The sequence below is a fragment of the Wyeomyia smithii genome, chromosome 2 (genome assembly GCF_029784165.1).
Source record: "Wyeomyia smithii strain HCP4-BCI-WySm-NY-G18 chromosome 2, ASM2978416v1, whole genome shotgun sequence".
Taxonomy (NCBI): domain Eukaryota; kingdom Metazoa; phylum Arthropoda; class Insecta; order Diptera; family Culicidae; genus Wyeomyia; species Wyeomyia smithii.
This window is the reverse complement of record NC_073695.1, coordinates 114432000-114459903: the sequence shown is the minus strand read 5'-3', so window position 1 is coordinate 114459903 and position 27904 is coordinate 114432000. Positions and strand designations below refer to the sequence as shown.

At 38.5% G+C, this 27904-nt stretch overlaps 3 protein-coding genes across 7 annotated transcripts; 2 read left to right on the top strand and 1 right to left on the bottom strand.

Annotated features, from left to right (window-relative positions):
- The first annotated feature begins 875 nt into the window (after positions 1–875).
- LOC129722625 (peptidoglycan-recognition protein SD-like) lies at positions 876–11654 on the top strand. Of its 3 annotated transcripts, none has more exons than XM_055676226.1 (4): positions 876–1638; positions 10589–10840; positions 10899–11237; positions 11301–11654. In XM_055676226.1, exons 1-4 carry the CDS (start codon positions 1626–1628, stop codon positions 11501–11503), a joined length of 807 nt encoding a protein of 268 aa, XP_055532201.1. In that variant the 5' UTR covers positions 876–1625; the 3' UTR covers positions 11504–11654. The 3 variants fall into 3 exon arrangements, with proteins under 3 accessions (XP_055532201.1, XP_055532200.1, XP_055532199.1); XM_055676225.1 differs by lacking the exon at positions 876–1638 and adding an exon at positions 2128–2243; XM_055676224.1 differs by lacking the exon at positions 876–1638 and having other exon boundaries at positions 10188–10840.
- Positions 11655–17471: 5817 nt separating this feature from the next.
- Positions 17472–20452, bottom strand: LOC129721693 (rab5 GDP/GTP exchange factor). The gene is made up of 4 exons (XM_055674569.1): positions 20132–20452; positions 19336–20066; positions 18807–19271; positions 17472–18747 (listed from the first exon to the last, which is right to left on the bottom strand). The coding sequence occupies exons 1-4, from the start codon at positions 20271–20273 to the stop codon at positions 17836–17838; spliced, it is 2250 nt and encodes a 749-aa protein (XP_055530544.1). The 5' UTR covers positions 20274–20452; the 3' UTR covers positions 17472–17835.
- Positions 20453–23609: 3157 nt separating this feature from the next.
- On the top strand, positions 23610–27623 carry LOC129724712 (transmembrane protein 11 homolog, mitochondrial). 3 transcript variants are annotated; one of them, XM_055679840.1, is made up of 5 exons: positions 23634–23793; positions 25208–25369; positions 25595–25815; positions 25960–26072; positions 26139–27623. In XM_055679840.1, the coding sequence occupies exons 2-5, from the start codon at positions 25329–25331 to the stop codon at positions 26304–26306; spliced, it is 543 nt and encodes a 180-aa protein (XP_055535815.1). In that variant the 5' UTR covers positions 23634–23793; positions 25208–25328; the 3' UTR covers positions 26307–27623. The 3 variants fall into 3 exon arrangements, with proteins under 3 accessions (XP_055535817.1, XP_055535815.1, XP_055535816.1); XM_055679841.1 differs by having other exon boundaries at positions 23639–23793; positions 25215–25369; XM_055679842.1 differs by lacking the exon at positions 25208–25369 and having other exon boundaries at positions 23610–23793.
- Positions 27624–27904: the final 281 nt, after the last annotated feature.

Sequence of the window (27904 nt, the reverse complement as noted above, 5' to 3'; positions counted from 1 at the left end):
ACACCGTGCTGGAAATCCGGGATGACAACCTTTTGCTTGGAAGGTTCTCGCAATCACGGTGGAGATACCTACAGATGATGATATGTTATCAGTTGAAACGCTCTCGAACTTGCGGCGGAAATTTGCTATCCGGCTTAAGATTCCGGTCTAGCTCGTACTAGGTGTAAGCGTTCCAGACGTTAAGTTCAAGCGTGACTTCTCTAATGGATATTTTTTGGCCAACATTAGTATAATCGGAAGGTCACACTGTTTTGCTGTAATGCAGAGAAGTAGTGACATTGTAATTTTCAATACGAGCTGGGGAATGCAAACATTTCTATTATGTTAGTCTTTTGTCTTAGGAAGTTCAAATTTTGCATATTTGAACAAATTGATCTTAACTTTGCCATACAGCTTCTAGCTTACTAGGGCCGTCTTTTATTCGTTTCAATTTTCAGATTTGTATCTTTGGTACTATTTGTGGATCATGAGCCAAACATCATCTTCTAGCGTTCTACAAAGAATTGATCGAAAACGAATTGAAAATATAAATAACACCTATGCAAAACAATTCGAAAAGAAAAATAAAAACAAGAAAAGTTCATTCTGTTTCTTCCCACTCAAGGCTAGGAGTTGAACTATGTTTTAAACATAGTGATAGACAAGACTGATTATCAGTAACCAAGTTTATTTGTTATGCTTCTACGAAGGTTTCTGACAGTGTTTTTTGGAAATCCCCGTTTGAAATGGTCTAGTTGTGCTCTTCTCTCCGTGTGCTTAACGATCGCAATACTTGCCATCGTTAGAAGCATGCAGTGCACTTTGCTTTAATCTGTTTGCATTTTAATTACACGCGTGCCTGTTCGTGCACACTTTTATCACCTCATTGACTGTTGTTCGCTCGAATCAGTGTGACAGTACAGTTACAACAGCTAACAGTCCTATCGTACGAGCCGTATTATCAATACTCTATCCGGAGCGCAAACCCAGACACCTACCTGCTGGATGCAATCTAACGAAGCATCCCCGTGAGCATTTCAAGTATATATTTCCAAACGAACCATAAAGCAAATCAGGTATCAATTACAATCCGTTGGAAACTGCAAGCCAATGCTCGGAGTGCAATAAAATAAAACAATAATAATATATACAACAGTGCTGTTTAGTCAAGCGTAAAGCGGTTCAAAAGTTTATCACCGAAACCGTCTCATAACCATTGGAAGCTCATCAATCATCCCTCAAGCTGATCGATACTTGCAAGATTCCACTCCCGTCAATATGTGCAAATCAGTCCTGGTGTTCTCAGATGACAACTTTGCGCACTGTGAATAAGCAGCTCGTGCGCGAACCTCCTTGAGGTGTACTCCAGAGTGGAACAGTTAGTTTTTTTTGCTCGGTAAATAGTATCAAATCCACTGCAGTGTATCGCGTAAGGAGTTGAAGTGCTGGTTTAAGGCTGAAAAACGAATAGAATCGATTTTTGATGTAGTAAATTTTCGACCCAGACCTGCTCAACGGTTGGTCTTACTAGGTGCGGTTTCCTCCGAGAAACCGGCCGAAACCACAAACCCGCTGTGTTGTTTCATGGCGTTAGCTGTCTATTTATTAAAAGTTCCTGGATTTCCACCGATTGCCGTTTAACAGTCATGTTTTGCTCAGGTGAGTTGACGACAGGTTAATTCAGACAGTTCGCTTGGAATGCTTTGGCTGATGCCGTAGAAGAATAATACGATTTCTCTAGCATTTAAGATTTGGTCCAATGTTAAATTATTTGGACTATTTGTACAGAACTTGAATGCATTTAAAAGTTTGGTGGAACGAACAGTTTTTTTAGATTTAGATTGGGAATATTTTGCTATGGGAAGACGTACGACCATGGTGTGGATTAGAGTGGCATTGCAATGTACCGTTCCTACGAAGCACACTGTTTGAATTTTGATTAACTGAAACGGTGACGATTACTTTCCACAAGGGTTCTTCACTTGTCATGTGCTATTGTCTCTGTACTGATGACGTATATGCAGTTTACTGATAACGGTAGCTCTGGCGGCAAACAGTTTGCTTCTAGGGATCGCAGATATTTGTTCTTGTCGCAGCCATGCAACCTGCTAGGATAAGGAAGCTTACGGGTCACATCGCAGTAAGTGTTTAATTTGTGCAGTTGGCAGGAGCGTGACTTTCGAGAGCTTTAAGGAATTGATAGAATTAAATCAATTTTGTGTGACTGCTCATGAATCAGATCGTTAGAATAGTGGCCTCGTATGGTAACATCAATTAGTGACATATCGATAACTGTCAAAAAACTGTCCGCTCAGTTGGAAACTGCCGTTTTTCTTGGACAAGGATTATTTTGACACCAATCGTTAGAGGAAACTTACATACATTAACCAACAAGTAGATTTTAACAACCTAATATGACAGATAGTATTTCTAGAGTAGTGCATTTAAAGTCTGTGATTGGAGGACAACTGACATCACTCAAAGTTAGTTGGAAAACTCCAGGAAGAACGACACAAAATTCCTGGAAGAAACGACACAAAATCTTTTAAACTTTGAGCCCAATGTACTGCATAGATAAAAAAAAAAAGATGCCGTTGGCTTTATTTTCATGGTTATTTTAACTATTACCGAATATTGTAGTTACTACTATATTGATTGATACCTTGAAAAAGTTTATGTTCAAAAATACTACAATATACTTGTGTCACATGTTGAATGGTACGAAACCACATTATTATGTGAAATTTGCGCAACTTTTGATTAAGTATGAAACCTGGATAACGAATGTGTTTAAGTTAAAGTGCATTTTTTCATCAATATACCTTCATCGTCACTGAAATACCAAAATGTTTACTTGTTATAGCATTGTTTTACGGTTTTGTACATACATTAGTCAAAGATTTAGAGAAACTGTCAAATCTCCTTTGAATTTATTGTATCCGCTGGATAACCATTGCGTTGTGAGTGGTCAACACTCCGATCAACACTAGAGTGAATAAAACGCAATAATTGCTCAGGTCGAATTTTTGCGTGTATAATACATTCTGTTTGCAACTAAATTTGTTCAGTGATTGAATTTACTGAAAGAAATTTTATAATCATTTAATATTGTTGCGATAATGTATATTCAAATTTATCATTCACTTTTCAATCTCAATACTGCTTTGGTAAGCATTGAATTGTCTAGTACTGATTACTTACTTTACTTTTATGGCGACAGGTCATTAACCACCCACGGTCGAATCCAGAATACGTTTCCCCGTCACTTGGCCTTGGGCTAGTATTGTGCATTTAAATAAAAATTATCAAAATGTCGCTGATAAACTGGCAGTCAGGCTCACTTCCGATGTTTATTTTTGGTGTTCTCACAACACTGCAAGCATCTCAGCCGCCACTGCGCCGTCAGTCCGGTTTATAAAAACAAATACATTTAAATCATGAACACGCAGTTGTTCTATGTGTTTGTAAAGTCGAAAGAAAGTTCGGAAGTCGGAAGTCTGACTTCCGAACTTTAATTTAGTGCAGGCGACACAATATTCTCCAATCGCTCCTAACACCCGCCGATCGGGCGTCCTCATCCACACCACATATTCAACGAGTATGGGGGCTACCACGGAGTCGCCTTCGGGCTTTCTACTGAATATCATTTGCACTGGTCGCTTCTCCGGCATTCGTGCCACGTGACCAAGCCACTAATATGCTATTTTTTTCTCTGTGTGGACTCAATACTGCGACCATAGACATTTGATCGATACACTTTTCATTTTATATCCGTGCTTGTGTGTGAAGTTTTACCCTTTCGTTTCAAGATTATTGCTCTACTATACCGAGTCTATTTCAATCCTACCAATAACACGAGGTTAAAGTTCCCTGGAACCTCACTTAACGTTCCTCTTTGGCCAGGTTTATTCTAAGAGGGACTTATTATTTATTTTATTTGAGAAGAAGGAGTCTTATCGAAACCTCGTTCCCCGTGCCAATATCCCCAATTACAATTTCCTAGAGAGGATTAATATTTCTTTGGTCAGTTTGATGCGTCAGTTCTTAATGCTTTACCTCTGGTCAGTTTTATTATAAGTAGGAGTTATATTTTGTCAAGCGAAAGGAGTCTTATCGAAACCTCATTGCTCCAGTCAATATCCCGCCATAATTAACATTCCCTGAACAGAATTTAGACCAGTTTTATTATAAGAAGGACTTAGTTTTGTTAGGTGGAAAGTTAACAGGAGTACTATAGAATTCAGTTTGTAGGAAGTGTAGTTGGGAGCCTACAAATAAGCTCATGTTCAAATTCTTTGGCTACCAAATGGCCTGATTCTACTAAGATTCGAACCCACGACCACCGGACGCGGAATCTGTAACCTTGCGGCTGCGAAGCTCCCTGTATGCTTGGTACATCTCGTGTTTTATGTGTCTGCAATCCATTCTCCAGTTTTCCGTCAAGTGTCGAGTGTAGATTCCTACACTCGAAGACTCCATGTGCTCACCGGCCGGCCTCCTTCATCGACCAACACTCATGGGCGTAGAGTACCACCGGGAAAATCAACGTCCAGTAGAGCAAAAAATTCTTGCAGACATGCATGCTGCTGGATCTCAGCTGGCTACATAAACTGCAAAAGGTCCTGTTTTCGGCAGCTATCCGTCTCTTCAACATCGAACCCTTCATGGCAATGCTAATCAACAGGTTCGAGAGCTTGGCACCTTGCCTCAGATAGTCCAACGTTATGAATGACGCATTATGAAAACCCGTCAAGGGTGGCACGAATCAGCTTATTCAGTTTTGTTGTAAAACCGTGTTCAAGCATAGTCCACCACAATATCAATAAACAGATAATGAGTCTGCAAGCTCACTTCCGAAAAACTGCACTGGTACTTCCCCTCGGCTCTCCAGGTCGGTGGCTCTTTTCATAGACTGGGCTGGGATTGACACAGTTTATTTTATCACTTAATAGAAACTTCTCGTGTACGCGCCTGGAGAAGCATGCTTTCACCTCCGCGTGAGGTCGTTCGCAACGCTCACGTTTCTTATGTCTCTTGTCGACCTCTATAGCCTCTCGATAATTCGCTCCCTCATCTGGCATGCCACCATCGTGCGAGCACGGAGCCGGCTTTTCTCGTCCGTTATTTCTTGACACTCCATTCCGCACCTCATGTTGCGTGTGGTTCCTATGGTCGTGTCTAAAACCTCTTCCGCTACATTGCTGACCGTATCGCAGATGTGCTTCCACTGTTTGTTTAGGTCTCCACTTTCTGAGTGTACTTAGCAACGAATCCATCCTTCTCGAAGTGCCTGACTTGTGTACGTTGACTAGCCTGGCGTGAATCGCTCCTGCCACGAGATGGTCTGTGAAATACCGATCGCCAATCAGAGTATGGTCGCCATTGAAGTGTTGCCATGTGTGTTTCCGACTATCTTTTCGTGCAAATTATGTGCTACAGATTGCCATACTCTGGCTGCGGTGAAGTCAACCTTAAGTAGCATTCTCAGTAGCTACTGTTTCTACCAAGAATGTGACGAAAGAACTGCTTTCGTCCAATCTGTGCATTGCGTCCTCGATGACGATCTTTATATCGTGTTTTAGGCACTCTCCATTTGTTTTATCTAAAACCTCATAAATCTCCTCCTTCTAGTCGACGGGTTTATGGTTTGTCGGTGCAAATTCATTACTCAGTCCGACGCGACGCTTCGTTTTCCTCTGCAGTTGCAGTTACTTTAGTAGATATAGAATTCGACAGTCGTTCCCGCGATAGGATCTACCGTTCGGAATTCATGTTCATCAGCCTTCGGTCACAGCACTTCCTGGATGACTGAGACTTCAACCTTCGCTTTTCGCAGTTTCCTTGCTAAGATACACACGCGTGCCGATTCGAGTACAGTTCTGGCGTTCCAAATACCGTCCATTTTCGTTCGCCTGGGCTTACAGGGCTGCGGGTTGCCGTCTTGAATATAACTGGCGAGACACCGCATTTTATAGTTTAGCTGTCCGCTCCGGTCTAATCATTGATTGAACCACTTCTGAACATGGGGAACAGACGCTCAGACAAGCTGCCCTTTAAGAAGAACAGCTCCTCTTCCATGTCAACTTACAACCAAGGTCTCTTCGGCTGACCTATATTCCCTTGGTTCGTATCCTAGTCGGTACCTACCTCTAGGAATAGAAGTAGCTGAGCAGTACTGGACTACAGGGTGCGCCATAATTATTGCAACAAGAAACAGAGGACCGTTTACCCATGTTTTGGCAAGTTAGAGGAAACTTTTGGAATAAAAATAATTCATTGAGTAAACAATTAAAAAAACAACAACTCATTCAATGTGTCCTCTTTTAGCTCTGATGATAGCTCGAAGACACTTAGGATAAGACTCGATGGCGGACCGAATGTCATTTTGAGGAATTTCCTTCCAGCAAATTGAGCAAAGACTTCTTCATCTCGCACGAGCTTGTGTGTTTTCGTGAGCATGTCTTTGCTTCTAACATTCCCCAAATCTAGAAGTACATCACGTTGAGATCATGCGACTCCGGAGGCCACTCATCTTTGGTGATGACAGAAGGAATGTTGGACTTGCACCAGTTTTGAACGGTCTTCTTTGTGTGAGCCGGGGCACTGTCTTGCATGATGGTCATGAAGGTTTGATTGTTAATGGTTTTTTGGGCCCAACAAATAGCAAAGCCTTGGTGCTACATTCCGATTCGGAACTCGATCTCCTGTTTATTCTACACAGACTTCGCAGCCAACTGTTAAGTCTACAGGACAATTCCGGGGCTAGCGCTACGATCCTACTGACAACCAACAGTCCTTCCCGAGTCGAGACTCGCACCTACGGCGACTGGCTTGTTAGGCCACCATCCTACCTCGAGACCAGCTGGGAGGGTGACGGCCCAACCCAAGTTTGTTTTATTTGAGCCCAACAATAATTGACCCGTAAACCGACGTTGACTTTTTTGTTGCATTAATTATGGAGCACCCTGTAAACTGGGGTCTATTTTTTGTAATCTAGTACGGTTTGAACTGCTGGTACACTTTGTCCAGCCATTTACCAACCGTCTTGTTTTGATTTAGATTGAGTAACACCAGTTTCTACCTGTTTTTCATTCAAAATATAGTTTACAGTCTTAAGTGAAGTGGAAATTTAGGCAACTGAAACAGTTTCTTTACTGGCGAAATCACTTGTAAAAAGCACGGTGTTGTGGGAGATAATGTATGTCGTTCTAGCTCACAGTTTATGTGAAACAAAATCTGCGAGTCCGATTATAAATAAGCAAAAACGTCTACTTTTCGCTAACTGTTGCGTTTTCACCAGTGTTTGCATGCTTTAAAAAGCACAAGTGAAAACGAAGCGATTCACAACCTTTGATTTCGTTGTATCGAATATTCTATTAGCTTTTATTAGCCAATCAGATTTTTTTTCCACTGAAAAGGACAAAAGGATTTGTTTATAGTACTCCCATCAGATTTTGGTTTGTAATTTCGCCAATTTGTACTTTTTTAATTGAAAACATGGAACCAACCGCACAATTCTGGTGCCCGATTAGATTAATAATAAACATATTCCGAAACATTTTATTATAAGGTCCAACCAACAGAGTTCGACTGTTTAAAGGCGTTGAGTGTACTTTCAGTTGAGCAGAGTAGGCAGTGTGACTTTGCACTCGTATCCAAGTGAGTTTTAAAACTTGCTTGCACATTTATTTTCGGTTTGCACGTAAACCCTACTAACAGTGCATTACACTTGAGTTAGATTTGAGTTTGAATCCTGCATAACAACAATTGCATGAAAATCGAATTGCAATAAAATTCGCGCCGCGTCTGCTGCAAAAGTTTGTTGCATTGTCCTTTGAAAGCATAAATTCGATCTAAAAACAAATCTCATCGCGTCACATCAGCGCCTGCATCGCACTGTGGTCCAGAAATGAAAAAAGGTGGTCAAAAGTCATTTTCTCGTAAACGTTACATTGTAGAGCAATACTGTCTTCGGGAAAGTTTTAGAGTAAATAAAGATCCTTCTTTGGACATTAACAGATCTGTGATTAATCCTCCTACAAGTGAGATAAAGAGAGTGTTTTCTCTAAAAATCAATATTTTTTATCGCCGTCCTTGGCAAAGTTTTTCAAGATAACATAACAAAAAACTTTGCCGAAGACACTAGGTAGCAGTTTCTCAATCTTACTGAGCTATCTGATTATGTTCAATGATGTTTTTAAAAAAAGTTTTTGCCGTTAAAATTCATATTTGAACCTACTTTACCTCTGATATTCTCACTGAACTTTTAAAACAACATCAGACCTTTATTTTTTATATGTTACAGCAGACTTTAATTTATAATTAGCTTTCTATCAATTTTTCCTGCCAAATAAATTTCTTTTGACAAGTAGTTTTTGATTTTCTGCCGTTTCCCAACACATCCCACGGCAAGATTACCACCAATTGAATTGTCCATGTGCTCTGCACACACGGCAGTTAAAATTTCTTGCAGAAATTTGCAAAAACTTATGAAATCATGGAACAAAACAACTTTAACGTAAGTTCATTTATGTCATGTTGATCAATAGCGGATCTTTGTTGCGAAAAACATAGCAAGCTTTACATTTTCACGTTTTGATGCATCTTTTGAAGTATAATCTATGCATGTAAACACGTGGTTTTTGAAAATTCAAATTTCAGCTCAAATACTTCCGAATAGGTGCACCGCTCATATCATTCATCTTTAGTAGGCAACAATAATAATTAGTTATTGTTCACATGCATTGACAATACTTCAAAAGATGCATCGAAAAGTAGAAATGCAAAGCTTGCTATGTCTTTCCCAACAAAGATCCGCTATTGATCAACATGACATGAATGAACTAACGTTAAGTTGTTTTGTTCCATGATTTAAAAAGTTTCTGCAAATTTCTGCAAAAAATTTTAACTGCCGTGTGTGCAGAGCACATGGACAATTCAATTGGTGGTAATCTTGCCGTGGGATGTGTTGGGAAACAGCAGAAAATCGAAAATTACTTGTCAAAAGTAAATTTTATGGCAGGAAAAATTGATAGAAACCTAATTATCATAAATAAAAGTCTGCTGTAACATATAAAAATAAGGTCTGATGTTGTTTTAAAAGTTCAGTGAGAATATCAGAGGTATAGTAGGTTCAAATATGAATTTTAACGGCAAAAACTTTTTTTAAAAAACATCATTGAACATAATCAGATAGCTCAGTAAGATTGAGAAATAGCTACCTAGTGTCTTCAGCAAAGTTTTTTGTTATATTATTTTGGAAAACTTTGCCAAGGACGGCGATAAAAAATATTGATATTTAGAGAAACTAATCTCTTTATCTCACTTGTAGGGGGATTAATCACGGATCTGTTAATGTCCAAAGAAGGATCTTTATTTACTTTACAACTTTCCCGAAGACAGTATTGCTCTACAATGTAACGTTTACGAGAGAATGACTTTTGACCACCTTTTTTCATTTCTGGACCACAGTGCATCGTTGGATACATCGTGCACTGCATGCATTGCACGCATGTAAACTCAATCGATCAGAGTGTGCGGTGCAAAAATACTCAAACTATTGAGAGGAAGCAGATTCAAGTTGGATTCAAATCTGGAAAAGTGTTACTCAGTTCAACTTTGCACGAGTTCATGCCATCACTGCAGTTGAGCAGTTTTGAAAATCATTGAATGATTCAATACTGTCTAACGTTCCGTTTAGTATGAGTGACATCTTCAGGGAAAAAAAAATTAGTTCGTTTCTTGGCGGAATGTTTTTCAAGTGTCGTACATCAATTAGGATACTTCTTTTTTGTAGAGCTACGGTAATGGCAGATAATAAAGTTTTAACCCGCCCTGATTGAATGTACAACACATTGCCCCAGTTAATGTTGATGTCACAAAAGTAGCAACGCGCTTTAGTAATATTTCTTACTTTTCTTGATTCTTGAAGCGGATTGAAAACTTATCTCTAACTGCTCAAAACACACACACACACTTTACATTGTTTCCTAGTTCTGATTAACCGGAGCGTTCAATGTCAGTCGTGACAAGCAGAGAACAACATAGGAATATGTTTTGAACTGTGTCATCCGGTTTGTTACAGACATTTGCATACAGACTTTACTTGAATAGAGTTTTCCGAAACATTCGAGGCTAACTGAATATATTTGTTGCTTTGTTGTGTCAGTAGAGATAGATTTGTAAATTTTTAATGAGAGTACGAACTGCTCAACACTTTCAATAACAGTTTGGTTATAAGGAGCATCTCACTTGTCTTCTTGCATATATAAAAATGATAATCAAATTGCACTTCTAGCTGTGTCTAATCTCTGTCATGATTCCTAATCAGCTTATCTGCTCTGCATTATATTCATCTTAGTTTAGAAGCCAATTCTAGTTGCTTTAGAAGTCTAGCACGCATCACATTTGAGACAGTGTTGTGTTTGTTTGCGTTTGAAAAAAATGCTGATATTCCTCAACTCCCGGCTTGTTCTAAGTGTGGAACGCTTCTACGAAGAAAAGCAACCGGTCTATTCCGACGAACTGCTGGCTCGAGACACCAATCGCATAGAATTGCTGGTAGACCAATGCTATAATAAATGTCACAATTTCGTTCTCACTTTTATAGCACGAACTACAGCAGTTTCAAGTTCTAATCGCCTGAAGAATCCGGTCAGCCGAAGTGACTCATCAGTCTACGATGTCGAAATAGGAGAACGGACACCCTTGCTTGTGAGGAAGGTGTGCGTCGATGCAGACAGACAGCATGGCAGGGACGATCGAAACACCATCCAGACAACAGCACTTCTCGCGATTCTGGCATTGGTGCTGTTTTTGTTGATGGGAATTGTCATTGGAATCTACTTGATGCTGTTACAAAGTGAGTATGTGATTTAATTACAATAAAAAACAAAATCTCATCATCGTTTGCCCTCCAGTTCCACGTCCATGGCCAGTGTCCCACCCGTTTTATTTGGTTGAACGGCCTGTGTGGTGGTCTCATTCAGCCACGCTGGAGGCATCTCCGTTGAACAAAACAGCTGTACAAAACCTGATAATAATGCACACAAACAGCGAGTCATGTCACGATCAGATCACGTGTAGTCAAATCGCTCGTAACGTTCAGAATGATGCATGGACCCACCGAGCAACGCATATTCCATATAACTTTTTGATCGGTGGCGATGGAAAGACATACGAAGCGCGAGGCTGGAAAGGGCAGCATGGTTTCATGGAGCTTCCTAGCAGGAATGATACCATCGTGGTTGGTATTATAGGTAGGCAACATTTTCTATTCAGCACATTCCGTTGAGTTACACTGTGGTCGCTTCATTTTTTAGGTACATACAATCGCAGGCGACCAGATGATGTTCTATTTGCCGAGACGAAGGCGTTGATTACGGAGTCCATTCGGCGGTTTAGCTTATCACCGGCTTACCGATTGTATGGTGTTATTAACAGCACTGCGCCGGAAAACCACGCGGGCGCGCTCTATGCTGGACTGAAACGGTGGAATCATTGGAGAGGATTTGTTACGATTTAACTTTTTTCAAACAAATTATCGAGTTCTTGCAGGATCAAAACGATTAAAATTATATTGAACCAAGTTGAGAATTACATACGAAATCGGAACATATCTTGTTAACATGAAGTTCATATGCTATCTACCCAAACCAAACGTTAGATAATCTTGATTTTCTGTTTCTTTGTAGAATTAGCATGTAAATCGAAATAATTGCGGGTGATAACACTAGTAAACACAGATTTTACCCTACAGCTCAAACTTGCGAGAAAAAAAAAAAGATTATAGCTATTTAACCATTCCTGTGAATTTTGGTGCGTCTTGACGAGCAATTACTTTGCCGCACTTTGACGCACTTCTGCCTTCATTAGGGGTAGCAAAATTCACAGGAATGATTAAAAAGCTATAAATTTTTAAAAGCAACTCTTTTGAGCTCAAGGGCAATCTGTTTTTTCGCTTTTGTCGATCACACTGTGGTCCAGAAATGAAAAAAGGTGGTCAAAAGTCATTCTCTCGTAAACGTTACATTGTAGAGCAATACTGTCTTCGGGAAAGTTTTAGAGTAAATAAAGATCCTTCTTTGGACATTAAAAGATCCGTGATTAATCCCCCTACAAGTGAGATAAAGAGAGTAGTTTCTCTAAACATCAATATTTTTCATCGCCGTCCTTGGCAAAGTTTTCCAAAATAATATAACAAAAAACTTTGCTGAAGACACTAGGTAGCTATTTCTCAATCTTACTGAGCTATCTGATTATGTTCAATGATGTTTTTTAAAACAAGTTTTTGCCGTTAAAATTCATATTTGAACCTACTATGCCTCTGATATTCTCACTGAACTTTTAAAACAACATCAGTCCTTTATATTTTATATGTTACAGCAGACTTTTATTTATGATAATTAGGTTTCCATCAATTTTTCCTGCCAAAAAATTTACTTTTGACAAGTAATTTTCGATTTTCTGCTGTTTCCCAACACATCCCACGGCAAGATTACCACCAATTGAATTGTCCATGTGCTCTGCACACACGGCAGTTAAAATTTTTTGCAGAAATTTGCAGAAACTTTTTAAATCATGGAACAAAACAACTTAACGTTAGTTCATTTATGTCCTGTTGATTAATAGCGGATCTTTGTTGGGAAAGACATAGCAAGCATTGCATTTTTACGTTTCGATGCATCTTTTGAAGTATTGTCAATGCATGTAAACAATAACTAATTATTATTGTTGCCTACTAAAGATGAATGATATGAGCGGTGCACCTATTTGGAAGTATTTGAGCTGAAATTTGAATTTTCAAAAACCACGTGTTTACATGCATAGATTATACTTCAAAAGAAACTTGGAAAACTTTGCCAAAGACGGCGATGAAAAATATTGCTTTTTAGAGTAAATACTCTTTATCTCACTTGTAGGGGGATTAATCACGGATCTGTTAATGTCCAAAGAAGGATCTTTATTTACTCTAAAACTTTCCCGAAGACAGTATTGCTCTACAATGTAACGTTTACGAGAAAATGACTTTTGACCACCTTTTTTCATTTCTGGACCACAGTGGATCAATGTGAAAGCCAGAGTTCGCAGTTGATCTTATGGTACGATTACTGGACTAAAGTTGTCTTCGTTTGATGAAAGGAATCACAGAACAGATATGTGACTTCAAACAAAACTCTGCAGTGAATCGGTGCAGAGTGTAGAATGCGTCCCCTCTGTCGCTAGATGTCGATACTTGAAATAAAGAGATTTGGTCTCGTTTCTGGTTCTTTAATTGCATACAGAGCCGGATTTAAGGGGGGGCCCAGGGGGCCCGGGCCCCGGGCCCCCACATTTTTGGGGCCCCCACAAAACGAGAAAAAGTTCTTTTCTCTATCAAAAATGAGATTCAATCAAAAGTTCAATTTACAGTAAGAAAATTTGAACAGACCATTTCAATCTGAAACTTTCCTTCAGTGTTATTTTTTCGCGAGCGCCAATATCACAACCACATCCATAAGATTTCACCTTCGATTCTCTTGGAATGGCACACATTAACACACCGTTTGAATCGAACCAGCGCGCATGGGAGATCAAGCAGGAAAGAAGATAATCCACAAGTTTTTTTAATACATTGCTGTTGATTCCGAAAATAAGTTTACCTGTCCGAATCAGGGATACTAGATTTGCGTTGCAAAATGCAGATTTTCAGAGTCCGTGTGCAGATTTTATTGACCTGCAGAAGTGTGTACCTAGTTTTTTCCTAGGTTCTGTAGATTATTGCCAGCGTAGCCTTATATTTGCGCAGTCTTTCTCAAATTGTGTGCAAATTTTTGCTTGCGGATCGCATTTTTTTTTCGAATTGCGGTAGGTTTTTATTTTCCGATATCAAGAAAAAAAATCCGGATTTCTAGCAGTTGCATACATTTATTTATTTGAGCCTAATGATCTCGAACGCAACTGGAGAAAGGTCTTTATCGAAGATGAAACTGATTGAAAATAGGTTGCGTACGACTATGAAGAGTGAAAGGCTGTCAAACTTAGCATTGTTAAGTTGAGAGTACAATATTCTGAAGGAGCTGAATGTTGATTATTCAATCAATAAGTTCTCTGCAAAAAAAACTCGTAAGAAAAAATTCTAGCAAATTTTTGGTAACTTTTCAATGAGAAATAAGTGTTTTTAACTCGTACGATAAAAAAACGGGTTTGTTTTATTCTGGGGCCCCCACTGTAAACTGGGCCCCGGGCCCCCACAATCGTAAATCCGGCTCTGATTGCATATCTACTCTGTGAGGGAATGATAAAGACTGATAGAACCGAAAATGTCATAGCATAAGATTATTTAGTTCTTAGATAAGTACAGTAACTGTTCGCTAACGGTGTTGTCGATTGAAAAGCGGGCTAATGCTGCTTCGTGACTATTTCGTAGAAGATTTTCATTCTCAAGTTGTCCGCTAGACAAAAACTTCGATCCGTGTTGTTACTAATTCAATGTTGTTCTTACTCGAACGTCAGTCTGTAGTTTTTATGTTTTTTTGGGTATTTATTTAGAAACTGAACAATCTTATGTCATGGCGATAGTTCCAAAATTGTCCTGTGCACTAAAGGTTGGTAAACTCTCTTCGAATAAACAGGAAGCCAAATTCCAGAGAAATGCAATGTAACTTACTCACTTTACTTCTCATTTGCGGCGGCAGACCGATTATCGATCCATTGCCGAATCCAGGATACGTTGTCATATGACTCGGTCTTTCGTCGACTATTTCAAATGATTCCCCATCTATCACCACCAAGCTTTCGACAAGCCTAATTCTCGCAGCTTCCCTCTTGAGCGGTCCAAGGGCCTCTTCCACCATTCTATGGTTCAAATTAATGATGTCGATAGCGTCCGCAAAACCTAAAAGCATGTAGAACTTCGCCATGATGGTGCCGCTTCTCTGCAAGCCAGTCCTCTGTATGGCATATTGCAATGTTGAACAGTTGCGATGTTAACAGTAAGTTTGACAGTTCATTACCTTGTTTCAAACCATTTAAAGTCACGAAAGCGTCCGATATCTCACCGGCTACCCTAACGCTTGATAAAAACCATCAAGGGTAGCACGAATCAATCTAATTTGTTTTGTTGGAAAACCTCGCGCAAAATCTGCCAAAACTCATTTCTCTTAACTAAGTCGTACGTTGCCCTGAAGTATATGAACAGATGGTGAGTCTGTAAGTTGATTTCTCCAAATTTGTCGCAAGATAAACATTTGGTCCGAATTGGAGAGCCCCCCTCCTCGAAAATCACATTGGTAGTCGCCTACAAAGAATTCTTGCAACGGCCGCAGTCGATGGAACAGGATTCGGAGGAGAATTTCGTACACGGCATTGAGGTAAGTTATGCACCAATAGTTACTACAGTCTAGACGGTGGCCGTTTATGTAGATCGGGCATATGAGACCACCCCGATGGCAACTCTTCATCGTTCTACACTTTGAGCATGATCCGATGAATGATACGATACAGCTGTTCGCTCCCGACTTTAAATAGTTCGGCAGGAATGCCGTCCTTCCCAGCTGCATTGTAGTTCTTCAGTACTTTAAATGTGTTTTACGTCTCGTCCATAGTTGGTGGACCCTCAGTTTGTTCACCATTCTCAATATTAATCTTGCTCCTTTCGACGCCTCTGTCGTCCATCGATCGCTGGAACCCAGCGTCAAACCGCTCTAGTACACTCGTTAGGCGGGGTTGTCGCAGCTGTACCCAAAACAACTCGCGTTGTGGTACTGATCGTACTGTGGATATGCCTCCACAGTTCGTTCAAGTACCCTCCAACTTGCTCATCGATCCGCTCATCAACTTTCTGTAAATACTCTGCAGCCACTCCTTCAATTGATAACCGCTGGATGTTCAACCGTTCAGGGCGCAGATCTTGGATACCACGAGTTTGTGATCCGAGTCAACGTTTGTTCCTCTCAACGTCTGAAAAGTGCCAACCATCGATCAGAATATGGTCGAATCGAGAGCAGGCCACCTCATTTGGGTGCATACAGGTGTGTTTACGAATGTCATGGCGTGCAAAATAAGTGCTACAGGTAGCCATCCCTCTGGCTGCAGTGAAATTGATAAGCCTCAGACCAATATCGTTCGTAGCCGAGTAGCAGCTTTCTCTACCAATTATGGGGCGGAAAAAGTCTTCCTGCCAGATTCGCGCATTTGCATTTCCGATGACGATTTTGATGTCATGTCCTGGCCCCTGGGCACTCACTGTACGTCTTTTCAAGGAGATCATAGAACTTCTCCTTCTCGTCATCGGGTTTCTCATAAGTCGGTGCGTAATGTAACTTGACAGGCTATTACTTAGCTAACGATAACAGAGAAGTAATCGTTACATTGCATACTTATAACGTAACAATCCATAGTTAAATTTCTATCAAAGTTATGCAACGTGCAAGTTACATTGTTACGATAACCAATGCAAGGAGTGTAATGCATGAATGGCATTTGCGTAAATAGTACGTAACGAAACGTTATGCAACAAAGCGAGTAATGAAGGGAAATGTTGCTACAAAGTTATCAGTGCTGCCAGTGTTGACCGGTCATTTATGCAATATAATCATTTTTAACCAAAATAATTGTTCTTATAACATTTGCGAATTTTTTTTTTTTGCTAGAAAAAGGGTTGCCAAAACTTTTTGATTTTTATCTTCAGTGAGTTTTACGTAAAGTGTAAAGTCGGGAAGAATCTAAAATTGCATTTTAACTCATATATATTTCGATTTTTTTGATTGACACAACTATATCTTCTCATATTTCTACACAAAAAAGATCACACCATGGAAGCTCAAGAGAATTTGCGATACCTTCGAAAAAATTCCTTTTGCTTTTTTTTCACAACATCCTTTTGCTTTTGTTTTCACATAGCATGTGAGAAGCTAGCGGCAACATGCATTCAAAAATAAGATAAACCATATTTCCAATGCATGCGAATGTGCATCATGCACATCTACAGAAATGACATCATTACTTATTTATCTTGGAGTCGATTAATAATTTATATTGGATCATGGAAAATGCGGGACCGATAGTGTCAGGATTTGACACATAATTAGAACATCGGTGGAATGGAATATGTTTTATTTCAATTTATTTGAATAAAATTATATGAATCGAGAAAGTTTCAGAGATCCATTGACGAACAGATCAAATACCTATCAACGAATATTAAAAATGAGTGACCGATAATAGGACTGACAGTATTAAAGTATATATAGAAAAATTGAAAAGTTTTTATTAAGTTCTACAAAAGTAAAGATCAAATTTACTCGTTCGTAGATACGTTTTCTGACTACGACATGTGTCTCACTGCATATGGGGAGCAGTCCACAAGGTATCATAACTGTTGAGCATGCCGGTGAACAAGCGATTTGCTAAAATGTTGAATATTCGAATGCATTTTTCTTACAACTTGATGAAATGGTGACGAACCAGCCTGTGGCTGAAAACCACCTTGATAAAGTAATAAAAAAACTTACTTAATGAAGTAGTCAATTCTATTTTCATTGAAATAATTATTTGGCAAAGCACGATCACTGCAACTGTATAATAAAAAGAAAAATGTTGAAGTAACAGTTTTATAATTTACATCCACAACATTCAACAAGCATTATAGTAGTTTACAGAATAAGTATCCACAAGTAGATTATATCAAACTCTTTCCATCGCTAACAGTACGTTGCGACGATTTTGGCTGCACTTTACTTGAGCTAGCTGCTCCCAAGTCACGACCAGTGACGCAGGTAATGGTTGTACGTCTTTGCACCCTTGAAGCGAAAACCCTTGATATTCGGCAACGGTTGGTTTGATGGGCAATTTACACAATAAGTATCCACAAGTAGATTATATCAAACTCTTTCCATCGCCAACTGTACGTGGCGAGGATTTTGGCTGTACTTTACTTGAGCTAGCTGCTCCCAAATCACGTCCGGTGACGCAGGTAATGGTCGGAATATTGCACCCTTGGAGCGAAAACCCCTGATATTCGGCAACGGTTGGTTTGATAGGCGATTCGAGTAGAAGCGCCCGAGGCGAATCGTCATCGAGAAGATTCCCACCGCCAGTGAAAAGGTCAACATCTATGGGATTGTCTGATCGTAAAGGAAGCTGCGCAAGTTTCTCCTCACGTTCTTTCGCTATTAATGGATCAAACTCCTCTAAGTCGAACTGGTTAACCGTAGGATGTGCTGTTTGTTTTGGTTTCGATTCTAGATGGTCTTCTGACACACTGTTTTCTCCACTGTGATCCGAGAAATCGAAATCATAGTTGATATTTCTTATTCCTCGAATAAAGCTGTGCGCTAAATCGTCGGGCGTTGCGATTTCGTCTATAGATTGAGTGTCAAACACTTTGTTATAGTCAAACACAGGTGATGCAGACAGTAAGTCAGCTGAGTTGCTCGTACTCATAACGGAAAATGGAGATGCAACAGCAGGAACATCTTTATCTCCTTCAACGGAGACAAAAGGAACCGCTAGAGCATCAGAGAGATTTTTGACTAAATCTTCGAAATTAGTAGAGGTGGACGAGCTCTGCTCCACATTACTTTTCTGTTTTGGATCGTTGTATTCCACATCACCCACCTTGATGGCGGTAACTAAGTTCGATTGGAAGTGACCCCCATCGATTGGATTAAGACTGCTTGTAGGATTTAAATGTGCGTTCCGTTTTTCTAGGCGGCGTGGTGTGCGGATTGGTTTGAGTACCAAAGGAGTACGCTCCAAAACGTCGGCTACTTTGCGACTGATTTCACTCTAAAAGAAAATTGCCTATAAGATTTCAAAAGAAATCAAAATGACCTATTCTTACATACATTGAAGCTTTCGATGTCTTCATTTAGTAGCGCTACATTCTTCAAAATTTCCTCATTGCGATCCCCGAGACTCTTCATAGTTTTCATATTTTCCGAAATTAGATGTAAGCTTTCGCATGCCATCAACGCACTTTCCCATGCGGAGGGGCCTGTTTTTTCACCCGCCATAAGTCCATTGAATTCTTCTGTTGACATAGAAAGTGATTCGGAAGTCATGTTTTCTATGAATGAAATGGCGCAGCAAAGATTGGTGAAGTAGTAGCCACCCTCGCCGCTCATCAACCTAGTTGCGTAACTGAACCGTGTGATGTAGTTTATATTACTGTGTAGCCTAACTGGGTTAGCTTTGAGAACCACAAATATTAGGGCCGGTAAGAATTCGTCTGCACTAGCTGGTCCTCCAACGGATTGTTGTAGCAGATTGAAAATATTCCGACAGCAGCGAATGATGCATTCTAGTTTTTCCTGTAATGAAAATCGCAATCATTGTGTTTTTAGTATAAGGACAACTATTGATGACGTTTTTTACCTGCGGCGAATGAAAGGAATCCATTGAAACAAGTTCGGTGATAGCGGTATACACTAAATCTCTAACTTCTGAATTAACTTCATCTATGCTGCACACTAAATGTTTTGCATTAATCCAATTCAACTGCCGTATTCTCTTTTGTATTTGCGAATCCTTCTCCTCGTCGTTGGTGCTAGGCGGAGAAAACAATCGTCCGTGATTCATTGTCATGATGCATTTCTCGAAGAAATCTAGCGCATGATCTTTGGTTTCCTGAGATACATTTGCGAATTTTGAATTTTCTACATTCATGTACTCCTGAAATTTGATATACCCATTTTGAACAAATTCTGAAACTTCTTCTATACTTTTATCCGAGTGTCCTTTGCGTATTTTCTGATCAAGCATTTCGATAAAATATTTCAATTCTCGCTTCGCAGCATCTTCTATCTTGAGAGCCTTTAGCGCTTCATGGTATTCTTGTTCTAACTTATCAATAGGTTGACGTATGTGATGTTGTCGTGACGGCTTCTCCGAAACCTCTTTAGTGGGTGTCGTCTTCTTGAGCAGATCCATTAAATTGCGTTTCTTTTTCTTGTCTTCTTCCTTAGGGGCCGATCCAGGTTTCAATAAATGTCCATGGGTCATTTTGGCGTGATGATCTATCTGTAGCTGCTGATGATGACTAACCTGTTGATACGACTCTTGTTTGCGCCCCCCTGGATGACTGGAAAATTTTGCAGGTCGGTACTCTGAAATGTTGCGAATGATTATTTTCACCCTGAACTTCTTTCTGGCTGATAAACTTTGAGCTTACGTTTAATGTGGCGCTCTTTCATCGTGCGTTCGCGATAACATTTCGAGCACAGACCGTTCCACTGAGCATTACCATAAAACCCACACCCATTGAGGCACTGCAAATCCTTCTGCTGAATGCGAGGCTTTTTAATTGAAAACATTTTTGCGCGTATGCTGATTCTCTAGTACAAGAAACACTCTAACATACTTTATATACACGTATAACAAACTGTTGTGAAATTACGTTACAATTTGAGACGACAATTGGCGAAAACTGTTGAGAAAAATCGATTGATTGGAATTTTTACACACAGCTGTTGTTGACGAATAGCCACGGTGTCATAATCATAACAAGACACTGACATTCTCTAGTGTTGCCAGTATTAATAGCATCCAATGAATGATGAAAGCAATCTGGTATAACGAGTATAACCAGTATAAAGCCTGTATTACACTCTTTGACCAATGGTCAAATGTTTGACCTTCTGACATAATGGTCAAATTAATTTGAAATCATGGTCGTTGTTTGCCCCATGTTAAAATTGGAGAGTGACAAATAATTATCTTTGACCAAATTTTTATCTGTCAAAAAGTGACAAATATTTGACGCTTGGTCAAAGAGTGTACTACAGGCTTAACTGATTTCATTGTAAATTCACGAGCAGCATAGCAAACTGTCGTAAGTACAAAGTTCAACAAAATGAGCGCGAGATTTATTACATATTATTAGGGACAGTGGTAAATCGCGGTTTCGCAGAAGCCGCGAATTCCACGAAATCTAGCTTCGACCGCGAAATTCACAAGAACCCCCGAAATGCCGCGATAGTAATGAAAAACAGCAACATTCATTGACAATCATAAAACATTTCGATTTGCAACCTACGAAATTCATGAAAACCAGCAACAAGGACAAAGCCAAAGATTAATGGACACCTAGATGGCAATGAAAGGTCGTTTTCTACGTAACCAACAACATGGAACAGTACTACAACCGCTCTCTCACAACGCGATTTTGTCAGTCCTAATTGAATTTTGCGATTGGCGACCTGCATTCCTGAGAATTCCTGAGAGTGCAGCCATAAAGTCTAAGTTGCAAGATGAATGAGGAAGGCGTACAAGCCAGCATCTTTTTTAAAATAATCGACGTTTTCCTGAATTTTCCCGATATTTATCGATTTCCGGAACTCGGTAGATACGGAACGCAGCGTGAGCCAGTATAACATGAATAATACGTGCTTACAGACACCACAATATAACTGAAAATAATTTGACACAGCAAGTGCTTTTAGGTAGTAATGCAAAGAAATTATAGATTGTGCGGTTAAATTACCGTACATTTAGTTAAATAAAACAGTTGTTTCTTGTTCTTGCCAGAGAAAAAAATACTTTATTCAGTATTTTCTGAAGAAAAAGCGTGCCGCGAAACTACCGCGAAATTCGAATATATTCTATTTTGGCACCCGCGAATTTTCAACTTTTTTGCCGCGAATTACCACTGTCTCTACATATTATATATGTATAACATGTTACATGATACATTGAACACGATTTCTACCGTAAAAGAAATCACTTTGTGCACTTCTCATTAATTTCTTTGTGCTGCTTCTCATTAATTCATTTCAGAAAAATTTAGTGCAAACTTTCTCTTCAATATCACACATTCTTAGAGATATCGTATGCTTGATTTGACGTGATAATCGTGTACTTCGAGGTAGTCTATTACTGATCTCAGGATAATCACACAAATCACGATCAAGCTATCTCGCACCCTTTGAACCCCGCGGAAACTGCGCTAGTGAAATACAAATTCACTGAGTGAACCTGCGTGACTCAGTAAAATAGAAAAGTGAAAAAAAAGCATGACAAATCAGATAGCCATACTGTATCGACATTAAATGAGTAAAATCTAGATTTGATAACACGGCTGCAAGCACTGCGTACGCGAAAATTCTTGTAGTTTATTCACTTCTGAAGTTCGACATTCGGAGTAAAAAAGCTAGAAACTAGAGAAAAGCTGTGACGTGTTAGCTTTGCAAGTTGCATACCCAAAAAACAATTTTGTTAGATATCGGCTTGTTAGGCTATAGTTTAATTTTAATTTTATTTCTATCGTCCTTCACTGTATAAATCTAGATTTAAAACTGCTCGAAATCGCTGCAATGACAGTTCGCCCATATACCAACTGTCATTGTAGCGATTTGGAGTGAATTTTAATTCTTCATTTCAAAATCGAGATTAATGATATGAAGTTTTGAAAAATCACGTATTTCTCAGAAAATTATATTCTTCCAGATGATATATAAAAATCAGAAATCCGTGAATAGCTAAACAACCCAATTGGGTCCTAATATTTTACACGGTTTTCTGATTTTTATATATCAGCTGAAAGAGTGCAACTTCCTGAGCAAAACGTGATTTTTAAAAAATGATTATCGTTTATCTTCGATTTTTAAATGAAAAATAAAAAACTGCTCGAAAAGTCTTCAATGGCAGTTCTCCCATATACCGTACATAGGCGAAATGTCATTTAAGACCTTTCGAGCAGTTTTTTAATCTTCATTTAAAAATCGTAGGAAAACGATAAACATTTTTTGAAAATCACGTTTTGCTCAGAAAACGCGGCTTTTTCAAATGATATATAAAAATTGGTGTAGCTTTAGGACCCAATTACAAAACTATATGTGTATAAATTTCTTTTCGTCTGAAATGTTAAATCATACTTTAGCCTATGGATATTCCGTCGCAGTCACAGGATTAGTTCAGATACGCTGTTTATTTCAGCTTTAAAGGTATACTAGATGTAATATACTACGTTTTACTGGGGTACTATCGAGGAACAAGTAGCATAGCAAGTAGTATTTACCGCAAAAAAAAAACTTTCGCTATCAAATACTATGCATTTGCCCATCAAAGCTAGCACGCCACAGTAAGAGTATATGTGTGAATCGAGTATCAACACACTGCGAGTCCAGAATACCTGTCCATTAACGTACCCTGGTGTTACCGCCGTCGCTAAATGAAAATTTGTTTTTAGCGCGATAATAAAGTCTAAATAGGTGTCAATACTGGTATAAATTTCATAATATTTTATTGATACGTAATATCAGGGGGCTCTTGTGGCTGTCAAACTCCATACATTTTCCATCTACCAGTCATTGATTCTGGTACCAGCGTTTCTGGTACCCACTTTTTGGTTGGTTTGCCCTAAAACAAGTGTAATAGAGTAAACGTCACATTTTGTCGGTAAACTTATTCTCGAGTAAACGTCGTTTTAGATGAAAAAAAAAAAAAAAAACTAGAGCTCAACATTTGTTTCCAGTACAATGTGCACTTTCAATGAATAAGATAAGTTTTGTAAGCATTTGAAATGAAATATTACCGCTTTGATGAATTTATGAGTGGTAGGCAAAATGTTGACGTTTATAGGCCCCTGCGTAATATACGGTCGCTCTTGCAATGCCGGTCTATAGTTTTCTTTTGAAAAATGTAAATAAGAACTGTCAAAACTGTCAAAGTTTTCAACGCTCCGGTCAAGCGTTCTGCTTTTGTAATAGAAATAGAAACGGAACAGCGCTAGTCTGTTCTGTGAGCAGTTAAAAGAAGAATTCTCGTGTTGAAAACATAAAAGTTAGTTTGTTCTAGCAGCAGCTTTGTGTTCAAGATGTCCACGCGAGTATTAAGGTAAATGAAGCTCCTGTTTGCTATCAGACAACTGGCTGTGTGAAATGTTACCAGGTGAAAATCGCAGTCCCGAAAGCTGGAATGATGCAAAAGAATGTTCCAAATTTTTACATAATCAGTCGAACTCTTGACCGCGAATGTATAGAGCAAAAATTGGGTGTCGGCAGTGGAGAAGGGGGGATGAGTGTTCGGATGGCTAAAAAATCGAGTGATAAATATGAAAACAATTGTAATCATGAAAGAAGCAAATCCTGTGTAAAACACATTGGGATTTATTTGATATTTAAACGTTAGGGAGTATGTTCATATTAGAAGCACCTGGGACGGTTTTTTGATTGTTGCAAAATATTTTCCATATTGATCTTTATAAGAACTTTTTTGGCTTGAATAGCAGTTCTTTTTATTTAAGGATAATACTGTGTTCGAATCGATGTGTTGGAATCGATTGCGAAGGTAACGCGGTAGTCATCCTAGCGATCGAAGTATCTGATACTAAGTCATCAATTTTAAATTTATTCCAAGCTCTCTCGATTCTAGGAACTAGATGACCTTGAATGAACGAATAGTATGTGCTTGGGGTTTTTCAAAAAAACTCAAATACATGTATTCGCTTTCACCATAACTATGACCTTTATATTTTTTAAGTATTTATAGCCATTTACTATATGCTATATACTTGTGTTCTTACAAGTGGTTTGATTTTATTATTTTTATTTAGTTAGAAATATTAGAACATTTAACAGTAAAGAAAAGGTTCGTTACATAAAAATTCGATGAATACCGATCCCGACAAAAAAATTGTCTATTATTGCTAGGTTATTTATGAACACTCAGAAATAAATTATAAGATATTTACCGTTTAATAATCTTTATTAATATATGAAATAATTCCATCTGCATGAAGTAACGACTAACCTTTAATATTCTTTGTTAAGTTTAGAAGTTTTATTACATGCACATAAAATCTAGATGTAATAGAATAAAAAATAATAGAATTTGGCGTAACATGATAAAATTTATGAATCGAGTGGCGAGTGACCCTAAGGGTTAGAACCACTAAAAAAATCTCATGGATTAGTTATAAAATCATCCGTTTTTTGTATTACTTATATTAGCTTTTATTTGTTATCATTGAACAAATTTGTTCTACAGTTGGATCTTGTAAACAATAAAGGGTAGAAAAATTATGAAAAACTTAAATCTCATCAAATCTTAATCGGGCTGTTTTTTTTTATGTAAAATCCTGTAACACAGGTTTTCGCGTTCAAAACGCTATTTTATTTGTTTGTTTCGTGTTTCTTTTTTGGTGAAGTGTCAAAAAAAATTTTCGTTCATACGATTATAACACAGTTTATCTAATCATTCGTGTATTTCTATTCATTCCCCCAACTTTGCTATATATCGCTAACGTCAGTATTTAGTTTGCCATTTGATTCCACTGGTCATTTAAAAGCATAATAAAAAAGATCGAGACAATAGCGGGCCTCTGGACTGGTAACCTCTGGTTGTTGACCTGGTTTTGCACGGAACAGGCAATGACTGCCTTCGATGAACTAAAACGCCTCAGCCCAATCGAGTGAGTGTGTTTTTTACAACAACAATTTCGAATAGTGTATCCTAATTGGAGTAGCAAATGTACACGGATTGGCACGAGATTTTTCTGTTATAATTCGAAAATTGCATAAATATGGAATATAATTTGCTTTTTTTCTCTTTTCAATTTCACATTAAATTTTCTATTAGAGTTCAACATTGTACCATCAATACGTAATAAATTTAACACTTTGTTTTCCTCCCATAGCGAACTAAAATCTCCCACAGTACACGTAATTCGTGAGGTATACGAAGGAGAAAATGCACACGAAACTTTCGAATTGGAACTGGATAAATATTTATATGCCAGAGCAGACTATATTATAATTGAACCGTCAAGGCTGGGGGAGGAAACCGGTCGATGGATTGCGGTTGGAAATTGCCTGCACAAGACAGCACTCCTCAGCGGCGTGGCCTCGGTGGCAGCCGGTAGGTATCATTATATTGTTTATTATAAACCACTGTGAAATTATCTAATTCAAAGTTTCAAACAAAATAGTTGACACCAAATCATATAAAGCAATATTGATTGATAATACAGCAAATTTAATTATTTTTGCGTTTTTTTATTAGGATTAGTATGGCGTGATCGTTTAGTGTTTTGCGCTCCACTCTGTGCAGTGTCAATATTCTGCACTGGTTTGTACACAATTTCTTGGTCCTATGATCCGTGCGTTCAGTATCAAGTAAGTAGTTTTGTATGTTAGAAATTACATCAAACATTGATTAAACATCTGCTCTGGCGTTTTTAGGTCGAGAAAAACCCAAAAAGCCTGTCAAAGGTGCCGAATGTGAACGATTTTTCTTCGCCTATAGTGTTAGTTTATACCAGTAATAAGTGCGCCAAATATAGCCATCGTATCATAACACTTTTGGCGAGTTCATACTGTGTTTGGCGCATTTATCAGCTATTTAAGTAATTGGCCTGATGTGAGGATGCAACCACCAGTACACAAGTGCGGCTTTTATCGTAAATGGCTACCTACGTCCGGTTAATAAGGGGTTGAAATTGCATGTATATTAAATTCGCAGCGTACGTTTCAATGAATTTATTAGGATCTATTTTCACTGCAAACGGCTTGTATTTTTGATTTTGGGTTTAAAGTTTTAGATGAATGGAAAAAATATGATAATTTCAAATTCCAACTTTTAGGATGAAGCTTTATTATGTGTTAAAACAAACGCCACAATCGTTTTTGGATTAGAATGAGTAGTAAAACTACTTCGCAGGGAACGGAAATCGTTTGGTCACTTTAGTTAGACAGATTAGTTGTTTACGTTTCATTCTAATTAGCAAGTTTTCCAATGTAGAAATCTCAAACATAAAAAACGGAAGTACGAACCTGTGATCGAATTACGGTCAGCAAGTTAAAGGCAATGACCAAAATAAATAGCACTCTTCGGGTCAGTGTTTTCGGCATTAGAATGCATAAGCGGTGGACAAAGGTAAACTTCTACTATGTATTACTTAGACTTGCTTTTGCCACCCAGTATTTCAGGCGCCGATACACTTCCCGTAACCAAACTGACTACCTATGCAGTTAAGCTGATATCATATTGATATCGATTGTGATAGGATAAACCTTTTGCTGAATAATTTCCATTTTCGGTTGATAAATTAAAAACGCGAAGAATGTTGACAATCAAACTGTCTCATCAACGCGGACAACAATTTGTTATGTTTTTGTTTAGTAATCTATTCATTTCACTGAAAGTTTTCAAGAAGCTGAATGTTAAAATCAGGGAAAACGTGATATTAGAAAGCAGATGGGCCAAGCCAAAACAAAGTATCCTACCTTCCCTAAAAGCCTAACGGGAAATATATGTAACAGAATATAAAACCTGATGCATTTAACGAAAGCGGTAAAAAGATGAGAAGTTGTAGCGGAATTAGCCGAGAAACTTAGTTGCACAAGTGTAAAAAACAAATGTGGTTTTTGTTTTGCTCAAAGTTGAACTTTCCAGTTGTCTCTTCTGTTTTAGGGAAACTACTTAAGGTATTCTCATACAAAGACATCAGTAATATGAGTATAAGGTCTAAGTTAGAATCAGTCATACGCTTAAGCGGGCTAAGTAAGCCGCGACAACAAGCGGAGAATATCTACACTGTGGTAGTATTATGTTTCATTATATGAACAGTGAAACGTTGCATGAAGTAATTCACTGAGAGCCGTGTAAAAAGTAAATCAGTCAAACATAATTATAGAAATAAAAAACATAAAGTTTAGTTTTGCAAATATTGTGGTATCTTTCTTTTGCGAAACTCCAGTCAATATTTCTTTTGATAACAGTTTTGAAAATGTCTGAGATTGAGTCATACACGAGTTTGTTGTTCTATGCTTATTCGATTTAGAAGCTGATAATCCTTTGCAAGGGATGGGAATGAGGTTAATGGAAATCGGGACATTACAAAGCATATTCAAACCGACAGTGGCCGTATATATGCCGAAATCAGATGCTCAGAAGATGCTCTCAACTTACAACATGAATTTAAACATTTTGCTAAATGGTGTGATAT